This window comes from Gadus morhua, chromosome 8 (assembly GCF_902167405.1).
Source record: "Gadus morhua chromosome 8, gadMor3.0, whole genome shotgun sequence".
Lineage (NCBI taxonomy): Eukaryota > Metazoa > Chordata > Actinopteri > Gadiformes > Gadidae > Gadus > Gadus morhua.
The window spans coordinates 19,742,815-19,762,814 of NC_044055.1; the positions used below are offsets into that span (position 1 = coordinate 19,742,815).

Here is a 20,000-nt window from a genome sequence, read left to right on the forward strand (position 1 = left end):
GGGGGGAGGCTGGTCTGACTCTCCGCTGAGACTCTTGCTTAGCACTGATTAAGTCAGGCTTAGAGGCAGTGTCAAAAAGTACATTTACATACTTGGAATGGATGCAATTAGGGGGAGAATTAAATGCAGTGATTTCTGATGCATTGAAGCTTGAGGAGACTATACTTATCTGGGATGTTCCCCTTATGCATCCTATCTATTGAATGTTTAATGGCTTGTCTGCCTTTCTATCTTTCTGTTTGCTCTCTCTCTCTCTCTTACACACACACACACACACAAACGCACACGCACACGCACCCACACAAACACATACACATACAAAACACACACACAACACACACGCACACACAAACACACGCACACACATACACATACACGTATACAAAAACACACACACACACACACACACACACACACACACACACACACACACACACACACACACACACACACACACACACACACACACACACACACACACACACACACACACACACACACACAGATGTGACCTGCAGCAAATCGTTCATGCGGTATCCTCATTAAGGTGTATATAAATCAAAGATATTGATTCCTAGGATTTAACATCAGGGCCAAGGCCAGAAGTACTTTGCGAATGGCCAGTGCCATGACATGGGAGGTATTTTCTTAAAAGCAATTGGCTGTTAAAGTGCTTTGAATTAGTGACTGTTTATCCATGAGGGTGGAAGAGGGATCTCAAAGATGCATAGCGAATGAGATTGAAACAGGAAAACCTTAAAACGAATTAGAAACATCAATTTCAGACTACAACAATTGAAAGGTAAACCAAAGGTTGCCAAAGCAAAGGTTATGAAAAATAACTATAGATTAAAGCGGAAAACCGATTGAATCATGTGTTCGGTTCCCCATTATAAAGCCTGTAATTAAATAGTGTGACAACATTCACAACAGAGGGACTCGCCCAACGCCACAGCAACGCCGCACGAGCTATAGCCTCATCACCTTCACCCCATTAGCGAATCACCTGCTCTCCCTCGCATCATTAACCAATCGGGAGCGCAGGTGAAGGAGCATAATCAGCGGCTGACCCCTTATCAGTTTTGTCCATACGTTTATCCTCATTAGCCGGCAGCTGGCAAGATGCACCCTGTCGCGCGGCCTTGTTTTCTGCAGCGCGTCTCCATTCAGCCCGAGTAGGAGATCAGAGATCAAACGATCGGCTAGGAGTGGACACGGAAGGCGGAGAACGGGGAGGTTTGCCCTCTGTGGTCGACTGCGATGTTAACCAAACACAAACGCTGTATCAACTGGAGATGGGCTAGGGGTGGCTGAGCAGAGGGTAGTGTGAGGTGGACGGGCTGTTTATATTGGTACATGGGGAAGTAAGTGTTCCTTAAAAGCAAGAATCAATACCAGGTGGAGCATTTTCTATAAGTCAATAAGGGTGGGGTAAGAAATGGCAACAGAAAATGAGCATGAGTATATTCTGCAGATTCTACACAATGAAATATGGCTGTTGTATGAGTACAGTTGCTGACTTAATCACTGGCTACAACCAGAACTAGTCCTGAGTGTGTGTGTGTCTCTCTCTGTGTGTGTTTGCACAATTGTGTGTCAACATTCTCTGCGTGTGTTTGTGGCTGGTATGTGCGTGTTGGTTTCTGTGTAATATAATTATTCAGGCATCGCTTAATGGCATTGGGTACTGGGCACTTGACTACAGCGGAAATCGATGTCCTGATGCATAGAATTGGACTTGCACGTCAATAGTCCCTGTGCCCATAAGTCTATGTGTGGCTGTGTGTGTCTGTGGCCATGTGTGTTGGTTTGTCTATAATGTTATCATTCACACATTTGCTAATGGCATTTATACCAGGCCCTTGAATATAGTGGACATTTGTGTCCGGATGTGTAGAAAAGAATGTGTCCTAGTGAATCTTCCCTCCAGGACAAATTATCTCTCTCTCCCTCTATTGCCCTCTTCCTTCTATCTCTCTCTCTCGTTCTTTTCCTCTGTCTGTCCGTCTCTGGCTAGCTGCTGCAGCCGCTCTATTCTGTGCCTTTGTTACCGTAGCAACCGATAGCAAAGCTGGGAAGAGACTGTGTGTTGCAGTGGATGTAAAAAAGTAGAAGGGTGGGTTCTCCTTCTAACACAAACAAGCCCACAGACACAGCATGCACGCAGAGACACACGCACATGCACACGCACACGCACGCACGCACGCACACACACACACACACACACAGACACACACACACACACACACACACACACACACACACACACACACACACACACACACACACACACACACACACACACACACACACACACACACAGACACACAAAAATAAAAAACACCTTCAACACCATCACTATATCAATTTTTATCGGCTTCTGAGTGCATGCATTTTGTATTTACGTGGTTATTTTCATGTGTGTGCATGTGTGCAGGTCAGTCTCTCTGCATTTGCATGTGTGTGTGTGTGTGTGTGTGTGTGTGTGTGTGTGTGTGTGTGTGTGTGTGTGTGTGTGTGTGTGTGTGTGTGTGTGTGTGTGTGTGTTTCTGTATGTGTGTTTGTGTGTGTGTCAAGATGGAGGGTGAGAGAATAAAAGCTAAAAGACTAAAATAGAAGAAAGCATTTTGTGTAATCCGCACACATTGATTGCCGGCCCTGTGCTCATTTTAAATCAATAGGTCAACGCTGTTGTACAAAATAGTGATGTATACGTACAGAGTGGTTCATTCTCACCATTCCCTGCTCTGATAACATTTTCAGTTGGAGTAATTGATTTGCAAAACAATTCATATTTCAGCTTTATTTGTAACATTGTTAGGATGGGATGTTGGTGCCTGGTCTACATCTTAACAGCTGTACAATTATACATTTTACCATCAATAATATTAATCCGGCACTTGGACTGCAGTAAACACATCTATGCACACACACACACACCTCCAAGACCAATTCAGTGATAATTTACAATGACACAGGAACATCTTCACCTCACCTCAAAAAGATAGGTGTGTCTAAAGCGTCCACAAGATGTGTCTCCTGCTCTCCTTTAGGTCCTCCTATAGGCCTGCTCTTGGAGGTTAAAAGCCTTAAATAAAGCGCTGTATCCCCGGGACAGACACGCAGACAGGGCATCGACTGGGAGAAGTGGGTCACCTTCACACTCTTCTCCACTGTACCCGGAGTGTGTGTTCATTAATGCACTTCAAGGCGATTCCCTTGCCTTTTGGAAGTTTTCCGTTGCTGATAACTAGCATGCGGCATCTGAGTCCGTCTTAGAACTCTCCCACATTTGTGTATTTTACACACACGCCAAGCCTCAAAGATGACAACAACTGCACACACACGCAGAAAGGCTGGCATGCACCTGCCTCTTCATTGATGTCGGAGGAGTCACTAAAATTTGGTGGAATAATGCATGGATCTTTTTAGACTATTTTGCGGTTTGAGTCCCAACTGGATTGAGTTTAAAGAGCAAACATGCTTTAAAGACAAACAAAGACATGATATTTGTGCCTGAACACACACACACACACACACACACACACACACACACACACACACACACGCACACACACACACACACACACACACACACACACACACACACACACACACACACACACACACACACACACACGCACACACGCACACACAAAACGTTATCTGATGAAGTTGGTAGTGATATTCCCATAAGTTGCATCGGCTGTCATCGGAGTCTAAGTCTAATCAGAGTTAAAGGAATCTGCCTTGGTATCGTTAAATATCCTAATACACAATTCAATCTCCAGGCTCATTTATATGCTAATGTAAAAAGCTCCTCTCTGCATACTGCCTTGATACAGCCATAAGGAACGTGTAGGCTAGTTAGCATGTGTGAGACGTTTGTGTGTTTGTGTTTGTGTGTGTCTGTCTGCCCATGCGTGCATGTATGTGCGTTTGTAAGAATTTATTGAGGGTGGTGGCATGCAGGCAGACGAGAAGAGAAGGAAGCAAGGAAAACGCCCTGGGATTGTGAGACAGAGAGACGGACCAGCAGGCACAAAGACACACAGACACACAGACGCAGGGATACAGGAACACAGATAGCGATGGAGGAGTGAGAGGAGATAAGGGACAGCAATGAAAGACAATAGAGAAGAGGAGATGAAATGATACAGAGGACAGGCCAAATCATGAAGGGAGCGACACAGATCTTGGGATAGAGAGAGAGAGAGAGAGAGAGAGAGAGAGAGAGAGAGAGAGAGAGAGAGAGAGAGAGAGAGAGAGAGAGAGAGAGAGAGAGAGAGAGAGAGAGAGAGAGAGAGAGAGAGAGAGAGAGAGATTCCCCTTGGGTTAGTGCCATAGGTAATTAAAATAGGGTGGACAGCACTGGAGACCAGCCAGAGCTATACATGAAGGAAGAGAGCGACAGAAAGACGTCTGAAGAGTAAGCAATAGACACACAGCCACGCGAGAGAGATGGACACAGAGATAGAGATATCGAGAGAGTCAGAGATACAAGCATTGAGAATAATAGAGGGAGAGAGCAGTAGGGAGCGATAGAGATCGAGGCAGAGAGGGAAAGATAGGAAGGGAGAATCGAAAAGAGAGAGAGAGAGAGAGAGAGAGAGAGAGAGAGAGAGAGAGAGAGAGAGAGAGAGAGAGAGAGAGAGAGAGAGAGAGAGAGAGAGAGAGAGAGAGAGAGAGAGAGAGAGAGAGAGAGAGAGAGAGAGAGAGAGAGAGACATCGAGGGAGGGTTAGAGAGAGACAGATCCATCTCTTCTCAGACTTCCCCACCAATCAGTTCCTATGCCTGGAGCTATAGGGCTGCTGGTGGAACACGCAGAGCAGCCTATGGGTGCAGCTATTTAACAACCCCTTGCAGGAGAACTATGGTTTAAGGATTCTCACGGTCACCATATACACTCGCACAAAACAATCAATCACATCCATAAACTCACGCAGACACAAGCTTAGGCAACCAAATGAGCAAATAATTACGTGTAGTTTTAATGAAAGCGAAAGGCTTGCAGCCCTTTTCACACAATCCACCCACCCCTCCCGCCATGCTCCCCACGTACACAAACTGCAGACACACACATACACACACTGTCACACACACATATGCAACTAGAAACAGGTATAGGCACTGACACACACGCACGCACGCACACGCACACACACGCACGCACGCACGCACACACACACACACACACACACACACACACACACACACACACACACACACACACACACACACACACACACACGGGCACCCTCACTCACACACGCACACACACACATGCATTTACAGTGATGTGCCACGCCGCAGCAAGGGCAAACGCTTCTAACCGCGGCTTGACTGCAGCAAGCAGCACATATACATTCACCGCACAGCCCCGCGCTGGAGGCCAACGCATGAGTATGCAGCACACACGCTCACACACACTATGAGCACAGAGCCCGGCGCATTGCTTGGCCGTCAGTCACTTGGCTTTTGTGTAGCGGTTTGAGTTCAGGTGCAGAGACGCTGGCGGTCGGGAAAAAATGAATTGCCGGTGACCTGATAGTGTTCTTCAGGGGAGGAGGATGCGGCTTCGCAGAATAGAACGGAGGAACGGGGGAACGCATTTATCGGCTGATCGACTTCGCCCGCGTTGTGCACTAACTGGTGCCTGTTACAGACACGCACACACGTAAGCATATACACACACACACACACACACACACGCACACACACACACATGCAGCAGAGTGCATGCACATCTACACACAAACCAGCAGCAGGCACCAAAGAACAGGACACATTCTCGTGTCTGTAAACAGTCACACCAGCAAATCTACGGTTCCCGTTGAGGGACTCGGCCATGAGGTGTGAAAGCAGTCAATGGTCACATGTCTCGGACACATTCTGGTAAACAAAAACAGATCCTAGACCACCAAGGTAAGATGATTATTCATAACCAATAAATATCAACAAAGATCTCAAGAATATGTGATGATATAAAATACATCACATATTCTTAAGATCCTTTTGCACCCATTCCTCGTTGACTCATGAGTGTGGCCTATGCCAGGCGTGCTACGATGGTGCCTGTGATAAATCCACTGTATTAATATTCTAAAGTGGCAGGCATGCCAACGTCTCAAAAGCAATTAGTTATATATTCAGAGTGCTGGTGCAAGCAGGCGCTGTGCGAGGAGAGTTTGGTGACCAAAGATATGCTGCCGTTGTGATCACCTGTAATGAAGATAAATATAACTGTCGCAAGCCGCATGCCAACAGTATCACAGCTCACGATGGGGGTCTCACCGTGCCTGCACATGCACTCTCTCTCTGTCTCACTCTCACACACACACACACACACCGACCTGTACCCAGTTATAAGCACATACAAACACACACACAAACACAAGCACAGACATGAAGCAAGTTACATACGCACACCCGACATACACACACACACATGCATGGACACACCCCAAGCAAACACAAAGACACATGAACAAAAACACACTCACACACGCACACGCACACACACACACACACACACACACACACACACACACACACACATACACATACATGCGCACGCACACCCCCCCCCCCACACACACACACACACAGACACACATACACACGCTGAGGCAATACCTCCCGCGAGGGTCCTTTGTCTAATTGTGTTTCTGCTGTATTTTGCTCCACCCCTCTCAGTTGTGTCTAGGCCCACACTTGCTGGAGGAAAGCTGTGATTGTCTGAAGAGGGGGTGTGTGGAGGGGCAGAAGAAGGGAACAGGAAGAGAACAGAAAGATTAACAACAACAGGCTTCACCAGGCTCCTTCACCATCTTCAGTTGTTGAAAAAAGCCAGAAAGGACTTGGCTTGTGCTGAAGAAAGGCCTCTAAATCCCCCTGGCTAAGCCGACATAACAAAGGCCCGTGTTTGGCTTACTGGCTAACAGAATGCGTTGGACAACCAAAGTGAGCAAAATGTGAGGAGACAATGCAGGCATTAAACATCCATATCTGAACATGTATATCCTCACCCAAGCTCACTGCGTGTATGCGTCGGGGATGCTTATGTGTTTCTTTCAGGGTTTTTTTGACAGTCAGATTAAGACCGGAAGTTTATATATGGATGTTTTATCTGGAAGGGGAATCCGGCCAAATGTATTATGTTTAAAGGTCATTCACATGCAGATTGACAGGTTGGTATCCTATCATGTGCACGTGCACATGATGGTGTCGCGCTCACGTGCACCGACTGGAATCAGCTCACGAGCAGCCTTCTGGGAGCATGTAGGAGGGATTCTAGTTCAAGCAAAACAATGTGATGCTGCGAACGCCTCTATCCGTTAAACAAGCCAACTGCATTAAATAAATTTCAGGGGGTGGGTTTGCTCAAATAGATAAACCCTATGCTGTGGAATAGATAATGCTAGTCCACTTACTGTAACAGTATTTACTGTTGCCAATGCATTTGCAGCTGTAATGCATCTCAGGTCATGTAATTACAGGAAATCCTATTTCACTATCTCATTTCAAATCATCCTTTAAGTGAACATGTACATGTTCATAAGCTTGTCATTGTCATTTCATACCTGCACACATCCCAAATATATTCATACCCTTACCAAGCACGCACTTGTGCGCGGGGATGCACACACAGACACACACACACGCATGCACGCACACACACAGCGGTATACATCTCATTAGCACACAGGCTATCGTCCCACTGAATCCAACCATTAACGTGTATGCTAGCCAGCATGCAGATGCCTGCGCAAACGTGTTGTCATCATTTCGCAACAATGCTGCGAACACACAATTTGCACAGGAATGCAGCGACAGTAGCCGGCTTCTAATGGGAAGAATCAATGACGACAGAACACATTAGACTGAAGGTGAAGGATGGATGCATGCTTGGAAACAGCCGCTTCACGAGACCATGGCCGCAGGGTAACTGTTGTTGATAGCTGTAACCGAATCTACATGGATCAACTTTACTCCTATTAGATCAGGGTGGCAGCTTGTTCAGGGGCGGTTTGGACAAAGCCATTTCTGTTCATTTGCATACCTGTTAAACCTCAAACATGCCCATTATTTTGCTGAAAGGTTGTTTTGGCAATGTATTGAATGCATTCTCATTAGCTGTTTAAAAAGGTTTTTTTTTTTTAAAAGCTTTGTGGATATGTGTGCTCTGCCAGTTAAAGATTAACCCATTTCAATTGAAGGAAAAGCAGCAGTCTGAGCCAATAGCAGACATATGGCCATTGAGATATTTTTTACAGCAGATTTAGGACTAAAGACTTTCAAAGAAACTCTTAGATACACACTGGGATGCTGCATGTAATTTGAATATTTGAACAAAGCCAGTCTAAAAGGCATTGGCCTACCTCTGAAGGTAAGCATTCCTTACTCAGATCACTTCAAACAGACTTTGTTATGTCTTGTGGATGCGCTCAAGACCTGCGCAACCGAAACAGCAGACAACTGACGGCAACATTATCCTTAAGGGATGGTTAGCTACCTTCAGCTGTGCTAGCATAGCATTGTTAAAAGCTTTTATTTAAGGTTGTTCTCAACATCTAGGGACAAAGTGATGCACACCACTCATTATGCATTCTAAAAAGAAACAACCCATCATGGCTGCATGATCATTTGTTTTCCATTTAAACGGGAGTCGTTTTTCTGGCCGACCAAACCTCAATCTCCAAATGATCCCATGGATATAGCACAGCCTTGGTCAAACAGAGCAGAAAACGACTCATTCCCTGCTAGAAACCAGTACAACTTTTGGTTAAAAATGCAGTCTTTACACATATGTTCTTTAGTCTACAAGCTATGCAAAGTATTATAGCCAAGCTCCTCTAGCACCCCGGCGATGAGTGTGTGTTTTTGTGTCTGAGAAGCAGGGAAAGCAATTTGTCACTGTTATATGGCGTGTTCTCCGCTGATAGCGGATGCCAGCAAAGAGGGAAACGTATCTCTGTCCCTCGTCCCCCGTTGTAATCGTATTCAATTAGAAGATATGTACACAAACACACACACACACACACACACACACACGTGCACACAAAGGTGCACACTCACACACACAAACACACATAGTATGTAGATTGTCAGCCATACCAATTTTAATCCCGGGACGACATCTCTGCGCTACCCCCCCACACATTAATGCACGGTTAATTGACTTGTGTTGTGTGTAACAACGTTAATACAAATTCAACTCTACAATTAACTGCTTTTTTTCCTCTTTTCTTGATGGCTCCTGTTTGGGCTTAGCCTGTGTGTGATTGAATGGGGCCCGAGGTGATCAATAGAGCTCATTAAAGGTCCCCGTGGGCCCTCCAGCTCACTTAGATTGCCTTTACCAGCGTTCCCACTCTAGCTTATAGGTCGCTTGTAAGCAGACCCGGCGATGTGGCGTGGTGGCATAATTACATTTTAAATTGAATTAGTCAGTCTTAACGTGGCACATGCACTCTTCCCCCCCATGTTTGGATGTAGGTGTTATACACACACGCTCCAATTGACCAATTCACAGAAAAATGAAAAAAGTAAAGGCGAGTGTTTAGCAGGCCGCCAGCTGTTATGTGAGGGATTTACTTCACACATGACATCTCTGTTGGGGTTGAAACTGTGTTGTTGTGGTTTTATGTTCCAGGATGGAGGGTGGAAGGGGGGGCCGGGTGGGTGGGGCAGGAGGATGGGGTGGTGTGGTTGGGTGGATGGGCTGGGTTGGATGTGTAGGATGATGGGGTAGATGTGTGGAAGGATGGGGTGGTCTGGGTGGATGGATTGCTGGGGTGGGGTGGGTAGGAGGATGGCCGTCATCAGTCGCCTGTCTCCCCCCCCCCCCCCCCTAAAGAAGTGTTTGGTTGGGGAAGGAGTGTGTGTGTGTGCACCTGTTGTTGGCTGGAGGGTGCGTGGTGCGTGGTGGGGAGGAGCACCTGCTGCCAGGGCTGTGAGGCTGTCTGTGCTGGGCGGCCCGGACAACAAGGAGCACCATTGACTGGAGCTCAGACGTCCACAGGCCCTCTTCTCCCTCTCCGCTGCCCTAACTTCTGCCCGCGACGTTTCGTCCTCTCCACAAGTTCTCATGGATTCGCTCTGTCTTATTAGGGGGGGGGGGGGGGGGGGGGGGGGATAGTCTCCTGCTTTGTCTTGTTTGTTGTATCTGTCGGTTCCCGCTTCTGGAGATAGATGTTAACGCCAACATCAACAGAGAGATCTTGATAGTAAAGAATGGGAATTTAATAAGCCTTATCGTAATGTGGGGTGAGTTGTAAACAATACATATTTGGGTAAAATGAGAAGCAATCATCATAATAAGTCGGGACGGCACTAAGTGACTGTTTTACTTTTAAACCAACCAGCGTGGCCCAGTTCCTTAGGCAGTTCAATTAGACTTAATACGTTTAGCCTACAGAGAATTGGGGAAAGAGGAGTTCCTGTCTCACTTAGACAAGTAATAGAATTTAGATCATGCACTGCATCTTGTTTACATTTGGTTTCTGTGTGTGTGTGTGTGTGTGTGTGTGTGCCTATGTGTGGTGTGTGTGTGTGTGTGTGTGTGTGTGTGTGTGTGTGTGTGTGTGTGTGTGTGTGTGTGTGTGTGTGTGTGTGTGTGTGTATGTGTGTTTGTGGGGGGGGGGGGGTTGTGTGAGTGTGTGTGTCTGTGTAATGGAGATGATTATTCCGGTGACTGGGGAACTAAAATAGCCTCTGATCTAAATGTGTATATACATTGCTGTATTTCTGAATCAAATTAAATGTGGTGCTTTTTTATGTTAAAAGTAATGATCTAATCAGATAGGCCTAGGCTACATTAGACAGCCTAGTTCATCTTGAGTGTGTTGTCATTTTTTTTAATAACGCTCTTTGAATGGCATTATTTACTCTTTAACAATTTGTGCCGACAACACAACCCACATACAAATGCTACTTTAAAACGAAGATGACGCAAGCATTCCCATCGCATGCAACATGTGAAAAATAAAAACAATAGTAGCGAAATGAATATTAAGGTTACAGTTTTGTCAGACACAAAGATGACTTAATTTCCTTAACTGCCCAGACACTGCGGTTTGTAACAGCCTCTCCGCCTAATAAAGAGTCTCTCGCTCAGGCTCTGTAATGCAGCACAGCGTTAGTCGCTAATGCAATTGGGCACATGCAATACAATCCCCCTTGCAACACATAGCGTCTCAGTGGCATACATCACGTTTATCTCCCCAATGCGACTCTAAAGCTGCACTCACCACGGTGGCCAGGCGGCCAGGTAGAAAGGCTGTGTCAGGTGCTGTTGGACGACTGGCGTTCACCGCTCTTTCTTCTCTTGGATAATCAGGTGATTTTCCACTTCCTTATGATTTTTTAAAAGCCCCCTTTTTCTTTAGTAATGGCAGCAGCAGCCCTACTGCCGTGCCTCACCTGGCTCTTGCATCTACGGTTTCTGCGCGCGTCCGTCGCATCAGCGTCCGTCTCTCAGGCGCGCACCGAACGACCAGTCAACCAGCCTATAGGCTATAATTCCCCAGAGGAACAAGGAAAGAACCACTAACTAATAATACACATAATTACCACATCGCCGTTGTCCATAGCAAACGTCCTATCTGATCTCAGCCAGTGAGGTTATTCCTATTTGAATAACGATTGCATTGTTTTTGTAGTCCAAATGTCCAAATGTCCGCATATTACACAGTTTATATTATAGTGCATATATCCGGAACTATGCGCTTACTTATGAAAATGTAAGAGCGGCTAGAGTAAATGGTCAAGATACACGGCTTGGTAACAGCAGGGGCCCCTATTTCACAAATACTAAAACACAGAATCCTGCAGGTGAATCAATGATGAATGGGGGGCATCTGCTCTCTCTCTCTCTCTCTCTCTCTCTCTCTCTCTCTCTCTCTCTCTCTCTCTCTCTCTCTCTCTCTCTCTCTCTCTCTCTCTCTCTCTCTCTCTCCCTCTCCCTCTCTCAACCGCTCTTGTATCTAGTTAGTTTGGCAATTTGATGATGCTGATCAATAAATATATTTTCTTTTATTTGGATGAATTCTTTAATTTCGTATATGAGTGAAAGGTACAATTATCTACAAATAATAATCAAGTGAATTATTCTAAAGTGGCGGCCACTGCGGCATACACCCCGATGTAAGATGCCTATGTATGATGAACAAATGCATTGTTTTTTTAAATGAGGGTTGAAGGGGCAGGCCACAGAGCAGCAGGGCGAGGGCAGCGTTGCCAGATTGGGCCAGAAATCTGGCAACGATGGTGAGGGGACACAGCGACGGATGTCAAGGCCACGCCCTTTTCAACGCTACTTCCGGATTACGCGCCCAGAAAGAGAAAAAAAATATCTGGTTGCTATGAAATGTAGCTAGCAGCTAAAGCTGGCTACCGCTTGACCGTCAGTTATCAATGCAACGCTGTGTTTAAATTACCCATGTCAAGACATAAGAAGAATTTTCCAAGTGTTGTGCTGCTTTTGTGTAACTATAGTAGCACACAATATTCCCGGCATATCCATTGTCAATTGGTAAGTAGCTAGCTTTAATGCTAGACAAATAGTAATTTATCCACGGCTATCTAGCATTAGTTAATGATGCCTAGCTAACGATACACAGGTACTGTTCGGACACTCATCGGTATGTGTCTATTCCCATAAACTACGCAGTGCCTCATAATAATAACAACAACACTGTCATAAGAATATTTCCACTGATGGTTTTCATCCTCGCGTCACGGTGGGTCTTTGTTTATTCGCCTTTCAGCGATATGCAAATGTTAAGACATTGATGGACCGACGCTTACTGTTACCGCCTATTATTAATGTCGTAATGTATGAGTCTTTCAGTACAAGCAGAGATCATTTGTGAGGCCAATCTCAATACATGGAATTCATTGTGGTGTCTAGATGGACTGATGCCTCATCAGCTACCGACACATCATACTGTGTACAGTGGCAGCATCCTTGACGCTCTTTGACACTTTTAATCAACGCCTCTAACGCTCAACAATGTACCACATATGTGTTGTATCTAAATGCCACCTGATGTCTTTAAAAATCTGAATATGTTTAATTTAGTATATATAATGTATTCAACTTTTTCTGAGCAGCCTTAAATCAATCCAAAGTTAAATATTTCACTGGGCAGAATATTAGGTGTTCCATAATGCTGTGACAGATGGTTGGTATTTATGTCCAATATCTCAGGAGGGAGAGTCAATGGAGGGGTTGCTGGTTCTTTCCCTCGGCTCCTTTTGTTATTGGACACTCTAATACCCACCGGTGCCCTCGAGCAAGACGCCAAACTTATAACATTGTCTTGTCGCTTTTGCTTTTCACGCTGGCGTGGGCGGCTGGGTGTGAGTGGGTGAATGTGAAGCGTTTTAACTGTAAAGCGCTTGAGTAGTCCATTTGTGTAGTGGATAGAAAAGTGCTTTATAAATGCAGTCCATTTCTGGAAGAGACACGCGGGTCAGCTGTTAAAACCACGTCTGTGTGACCGTGAATTAGCGCCACATCTATATTTTAAGTGCCTCTCGGTCGTGGTGAAGATATGACTCATTGTGTTTCTTTATTTGGTGATGCAGCAGACCGACTGACTAGACCAGATAACATTGGCACCACCAGCCGTGCCACTCTTATTTCAACACAGGGACGAAACAAAGCCCAGGTACATCCATAATGCATCAATACAATCTGAGATATTGCAATGACTCACAGCACACTGGGTTTTCATCAGACCTCTTCCGTACTGTAAACTCTTTGTCAATGTTAACAGGTATTGTCTCTTCGTCCCTCTCCAGTAGAACATGAACGGTCTGTCCATTCGAGAGCTGTGCTGCCTCTTCTGCTGCCCCCCCTGCCCCAGCCGCATTGCAGCCAAGCTGGCCTTCCTTCCCCCGGAGCCTACCTACGCCCTCCTACCTGACCCCGATCCAGTTGCCGGCGCAGCCGGGGCGGCCTCCGGGACGGGTCCCGGGGCACCCGCACCTTCTCTGGGTGCCCCGGGCCTGCGCTCCCGGCTGTCTGGCAGTGGAGACAGGGGAGGAGGAGGGGCCGGGGGGGGTGGCGGGGGCGGTGGGGGCAGTGGAGCAGGAGCAGCAGCAGCAGCAGCAGCAGGGACAGGTGTAGCAGGAGCAGGTGGAGCGGGGTCAGAAGCCAGGTGGAAGCTCCATCTGACGGAGAGGGCAGAGTTCCAGTACTCCCAGAGAGAGCTGGACGTGACGGATGTGTTCCTGACCCGGTCCAGCCGGGGGAACCGGGTGGGATGTATGTACATCCGCTGCGCTCCCAACGCCAGGTGAACATGTTTACTGATGGTTGTTTGTACAATGAGCTGTTTTCTGATACTGCATGCCACCTATTATCTTCTCTGCTTATGTTTTGTTCATTGTTCGGAAGAGGGAAGCCACCCTTTTGATCATAGTGAGCATAGATGATCCTGTTTCTATTTGTTTCTATTCTTTACTCATAAGTCAATACTAAACCCTGTAAAAGTGCAATCATCAACACAAACCTGCCAGCATCGCAAAAGATGAACAACCATAGTAATCCATTTGAACTCCCCCCTAGGTTTACAGTGCTGTTCTCCCACGGTAACGCAGTGGACCTGGGCCAGATGAGCAGCTTCTACATCGGCCTGGGCACCAGGATCAACTGCAACATCTTCTCCTACGACTACTCGGGCTACGGCGTGAGCACCGGCAAGCCCTCCGAGAAGAACCTGTACGCCGACATCGACGCGGCCTGGCACGCCTTGCGCTCACGGTACGGCCCGACGCCCTCCATCACCCTGGGGGGTTAGTGGTAGTAGGTGTGAGTCACTAGGGTTGTCCGCCCAGACTTCCTCCATCACCCTGGGTGGTTAGTGGTAGTAGGTGTGAGTCACTAAGGTTGTGCGCCAAGACTTCCTCCATCACCCTGGTTGGTTAGTGTTAGTGATGGTGTTCGTTAGGGATGGGGATCATTAATATTTATTGATATCGATACTCCTTAACGATCCGAGTCTTTATCGATACCACTATCGATACTTTTCTATTAATTGGTGGAAATACAACTTGTTTTTAGTGATGAGGGAAATATTTACAAATAATTGTATTTTAAATTAAATATGTATTTCTTAATAAATATTGACATCAGTAGTTTTAATTATATATGCTAAAATGATTAGAGCACTATACAACTGTATTAGTATTACAGAAACATGAGTAATACTGTATTACTCATGTAAACATGAGTAATACAGTATTACTCATGTTTCCCAAAACTGAATTTACCGTTTCTTTATGTTACATTTGAACGCATCATGATAGCCTAACAGTCGTTTTACTGAGCCAACCTCAACACATCATCACGCAGCACATCTGAAACTTTATTTACTTTTTAAGATAACTGGCTTGTATGCTGCCGATTACAACACCGATTTCACAATTGGATTACTATTTTTAACTGACGGGACTAGCGACAATGTCCGTGTGTGCGATTACTGCTCCTACTTTGAGTGGATGATTAAGACGGGCCCGTCTGTGGTGCGACAGGAGAAGGAGGAGACAGTCTTTTCAACTCTGAGACAGTCGAAGGTACTGCATTTGGCCTTTGATTTACAATGCTAATGTGCTTGGCCATTGAGGTTGTGTTCCCTCCTTTACATTAAATGATTTTCGCCCTTTTCGCCCGTTCAGCCGTCCTCGCAAGCAAAGTTAACTGCCAGACTTCACTTGTTTTACTTGTAATACCTGTTTGCTTACAATTCCATTCAAAAACATTGGTGGACACGCTGCAGTGATTGGATTGATTTGATTTAAATGCTGTGACGCGACTCGAGGGACACAACATTACGTTACAGGACCTACGGGACAAAAAAGATAATCAATGACCGACGGGGCTCGATAGTGGTATCGATAAGCCCAAACGTTAATGATTTTCGGATGGAAGCGGGTTCCGATCCCCATCCCTAGTGTTGGTGTTAGTAGGTGTGATGCACGAAGGCTTTGTGACCAAGGGCTCTCTACCACCATGGGGGGTTAGGGTTAGTAGGGGTTGTAGTGGTGGTGTTTGTACTATGGTTTTGGTTTTCACACGGCGGGTAGTACAGTGGCTACTAGGGGGATTATAAGGTTCTTCATTGTCTGCAATGATGCCACCCTCCGATCTGCTCCTTAATAACATGCATACAAAGCAAAATGATTGCAAGTGGCTTTGGATAATAGCTTGTGCTGAATAACTCAGTGGTAAATAGTGTTTGTCCAAACCCAACCTTGTCTCTGACATTCCTTTAAATTATGCATCGTTGGCTTTCCATCATTTTACCCCCTTATCTATGCATGGAAGCTGTCAGCCGACGTCAGCGGTTGAGATTGACAGGAAACATCTCTGAGGTCCTAAAGCGGTAGCAGCCCTGTACACTTGTGGGCTCATTATGCTAGAGCAGCATCGGTCATTCGGTGTATAATTTAACCAACGCAGGTCCACCAGCAGAACCTCATCGTCACGATTAAACGACCAGCCAAACCCGGGTTTCTTCTCCCGTCTTGGCCACCCACCCACCCACGCGCGTGTGTTTGCGCGCGTGTTTCCAGGTACGGCATCAGCCCCGAGAACATCATCCTGTACGGCCAGAGCATCGGCACGGTGCCCACGGTCGACCTGGCGTCGCGGTTCGAGTGCGCCGCCGTGGTCCTGCACTCCCCCCTCACATCGGGCATGAGGGTGGCCTTCCCCGACACTAAGAAGACCTACTGTTTCGACGCCTTTCCCAAGTGAGTGTCCTGCTGAATGCAGTGTCAGTCCATACACACACACACTGATGTCCTCAGTGGAGTCGATGCACAAAGCTTTGAGTTCCAACGCATTTGTATCGACGGAGCTCATCTCTCAAAGATTGTGCCGGGCCAAGAGAAACTCTTAATTAGATCAGGAGACATCAAAGAAAACCCTCATTTTCGGTAAAAGGTACCGCTGTTGGATTGAGGCGCTTTAATTAGTTCCAAGCATGATAACCGCGCCTTTGTTCTTCTTGATCCAACCTTTGAATAATAACAAGGATTATCATCATAAAAGTGCTCTTAAGGACAGGAAGTGTTCTGTAGGCCCCCCTGTGATCCTGACGCCCCCCTTTGAGTTGGGCGACTCGGCTGTCCCTTTTATATTTTTGATGCTTTATTGTAGAGTGAGATAGAGAGGAAGGTATGGGAGATAGAGGGGAGGACCAGCAGCAAAGGACCAGGGGGCAGGTATCGAACCCGGGTCGCTGCGGTCAGGACTGAGCCTTAATGGTGCACGCTCTACCCAGTCAGCCACCGGGCCGCTCCTTCACACCGTACCCCCCCCGGCTTGTCTTCCAGCATCGAGAAGGTGTCCAAGATCCCCTCCCCGGTGCTCATCATCCACGGCACGGAGGACGAGGTGATCGACTTCTCCCACGGCCTGGCGCTGTTCGAGCGCTGCCCCAAGGCGGTGGAGCCCCTCTGGGTGGAGGGCGCCGGCCACAACGACATCGAGCTCTACAGCCAGTACCTGGAGCGGCTACGGCGCTTCATCAACCACGACCTGGCCGCGCCGCACGCCTGAAGCAGTGTGTGTGTGTCCCTGTGTGTGTGTGTGTGTCTGGGTGAAAGAGAGGGGTTGTTGGGATTTGCAAAAGTGCAACATCTATGGATGCTGGTGCACTGAGCACACTTCCTAACCCCCCGCCCTCCCCCTTTCCCCCCTTGACCGCTTACGCAAGAACCGTGTGTGTGTCTGTGTGTGTGTGCGTGCGTGCGTTTGTGTGTGTGTGTGTGTGTGTGTGAGGGTGAGTATGTTATTGTATGTGTTTTCTTGTTTTGTTGATTTTTAGAAATGAAGGACTACTTGACGATGATCATATCTGGAATTGGAGAAACTGCATTTGGACGAGGCCCTCTGCATGGAGAGACTTTAAATTGTCACACGTTGGTTGGTGGGTGTGTGTGTGTCTGTCTGTGTGTGTGTGTGTGTGTGTGTGTGCGTCTTCTTGGAAAGAATACCTCAGAGCTCCCTCAGTGAAAATGATGACACAAAATGCTGGTCCAGGCCTGTGTCTCTCCCCCCCCCCCTGACTCCCCCTGTGTCTCCTATTGACTGCCGGGGCATTTCTAACGTGGCGGTCCACGGAAGGCCAGCTCTTGTCTGTGTACTGGTGTGGTGGAGGGCCACCCCTTAAGGTTTACTCTTTCTTCTTTCCTTTGTTCACCTGAGAGAACAAAGGCCTAGCAGTCTCGAATGCTTCCATAACCTGTACGGTGGTTAAATGTCCTCCTGTGTTTCACCTGTCCCCTATTTTCCTTTTGGTTCTCCGCCCTTCGGTAAAGGTTATAGACCGGCCAAGTTCCACCTCATCTCCTCTGATTCTGCTGGGACTGCAGATGCTCACTGTCCACAAACCCCCAGTGGGTGAAAACCATTGAAGGATTGTGGTTTTCACTGTGTACCGTTTTTTTTGTTTACACCATCACCACCACCACCTACCCCCTCCTCCACCTCTTCCTCCACCACCACCATCAAATATACCACGTTTCCAATACCGCAGATATTTTTGCTCGCTATTGGAAATCAAACCCAGGGCTTTTAGAGGCATATTGACCGGTTTAGAAGCCGTTCCTGTGAAGCTTATTGAAACACAGAATATGAGTTGCAGACTTCCCTGCAATAGCGCCAGTCCTCTGTGTTTGTGTGTGTGTATGTGTGTTTTCGGCACATTAGGCTTTACTGACGTGTGAAGACAGACCACGCTGGTACCAAGGCAGCATCAATATTTAAGTAAACGGTTTCATTTTTTCCAGTTATTTTCTCTTTATTTAATGTAAATGAAGATTGCCTCATGAGGTTTTTTTTTAACATTTTCTAGAATCCCGGTGTACAGATTGGTGGAGGACGTACACGTAGGAACTCTAGTTCACGCTTTTTTTTTTTGGTTCCCTAAGGCGTAACAGGTGTCTGCTCAGTTATAACAAACTCTCCACTTCCTTGATCCTTTTTGTTGAAAAAAAGACGTCTGATAGTGATCATCTCTTCTGCACAATACGTGCATCACACTACCATATTTTTTCCATTTCGCCCTCCCGCTCTACTCTGAGAGCCTCATACGCAACCCCTTTGTTCCCTTAACTAACAGCAAGCTATCCTCTATGTCGTATCACTCACTACATATGTACTGTATGTAGGGGCCACAATGCATGTCATTTTTTAATTGTATTTTTTTTTATGTTGCGATGTGTGGGTATTCTGACCACCATGCAATGAGCTATGAACTAAGACTTATAAAAACCAGGAGTACCAGTGCCAGGAGTATGAGCCCCTAGTATGGTCTGTATGTGTTTGTTTTCTCCCCCCCCCCCCCCCCCCCCCCCCCCCCCCCCCCCCCCCCCCCACCCCCCCCTCCCCCCCCCCCCCCCCCCCCCCCCCCTCCCCCCCCCCCCCCTTCTGTCTGAGATCTCCTATGGTTAGCTGCACTAGCTCCCAGTCTGAGATCTCTTCTGGTCAGCTGCACTAGCTCCATGCCAGATAAGCTATGGTTAGCTGCCATAGCTCCCACTCTTAAATCTAGGGTTGGCTGCAGTAGCTCAGATCACCCATGGTTAGCTGCACTAGCTCCAGTCTGACCCAAGCCACATCTGAGCCTCTGGCAGTGTGGTGTGGTGCAGGTTCCGCCACATCTTTGCACAACATTGAACAGAAACACTCGGACCCATACATACAAATACTACATACACTGTAGTTTACATTTACACTCACTCGTATACGAATAAACATATAAAAATATATATATCTATATCTATATAGAAATGGATCAAGCATGAGATAAAAGCAGGTCTTTAGTTCAGAGTTATTGTATAAAGCATTCAACGTGTACTGAAGGTACACACACAGGATGGTGCATCTTCATTGATTATCTTTAGCAGGCTAGCAAGGATCCTACCAATTGAAACCTTGGTAATGGGCTTTATCTGTAGGGCTGAATAGAAATGGCATGCT

At 46.8% G+C, this 20,000-nt stretch overlaps 2 protein-coding genes across 5 annotated transcripts in view; one reads left to right on the top strand and one right to left on the bottom strand.

Moving 5' to 3' along the window:
• Nucleotides 1–11,838, bottom strand: part of sema6ba (sema domain, transmembrane domain (TM), and cytoplasmic domain, (semaphorin) 6Ba) — a 33,754-nt gene extending 21,916 nt beyond the window's left edge. Inside the window, exon 1 of the mRNA XM_030364690.1 lies at nucleotides 11,254–11,838. The gene's annotated coding sequence lies outside the window, so the exon portion shown is untranslated. The remainder of the gene's footprint in view (nucleotides 1–11,253) is intronic.
• A 477-nt stretch (nucleotides 11,839–12,315) lies between these two features.
• Nucleotides 12,316–19,326, top strand: LOC115549452 (alpha/beta hydrolase domain-containing protein 17B). 4 transcript variants are annotated; one of them, XM_030364657.1, is made up of 6 exons: nucleotides 12,316–12,536; nucleotides 13,595–13,677; nucleotides 13,811–14,307; nucleotides 14,580–14,774; nucleotides 16,586–16,765; nucleotides 17,351–19,326. In XM_030364657.1, exons 3-6 carry the CDS (start codon nucleotides 13,817–13,819, stop codon nucleotides 17,574–17,576), a joined length of 1,092 nt encoding a protein of 363 aa, XP_030220517.1. In that variant the 5' UTR covers nucleotides 12,316–12,536; nucleotides 13,595–13,677; nucleotides 13,811–13,816; the 3' UTR covers nucleotides 17,577–19,326. The 4 variants fall into 4 exon arrangements, with proteins under 4 accessions (XP_030220517.1, XP_030220518.1, XP_030220520.1 ...); XM_030364658.1 differs by having other exon boundaries at nucleotides 13,814–14,307; XM_030364660.1 differs by having other exon boundaries at nucleotides 12,317–12,536; nucleotides 13,598–13,677; nucleotides 13,814–14,307.
• The last annotated feature ends 674 nt before the right edge of the window (nucleotides 19,327–20,000 follow it).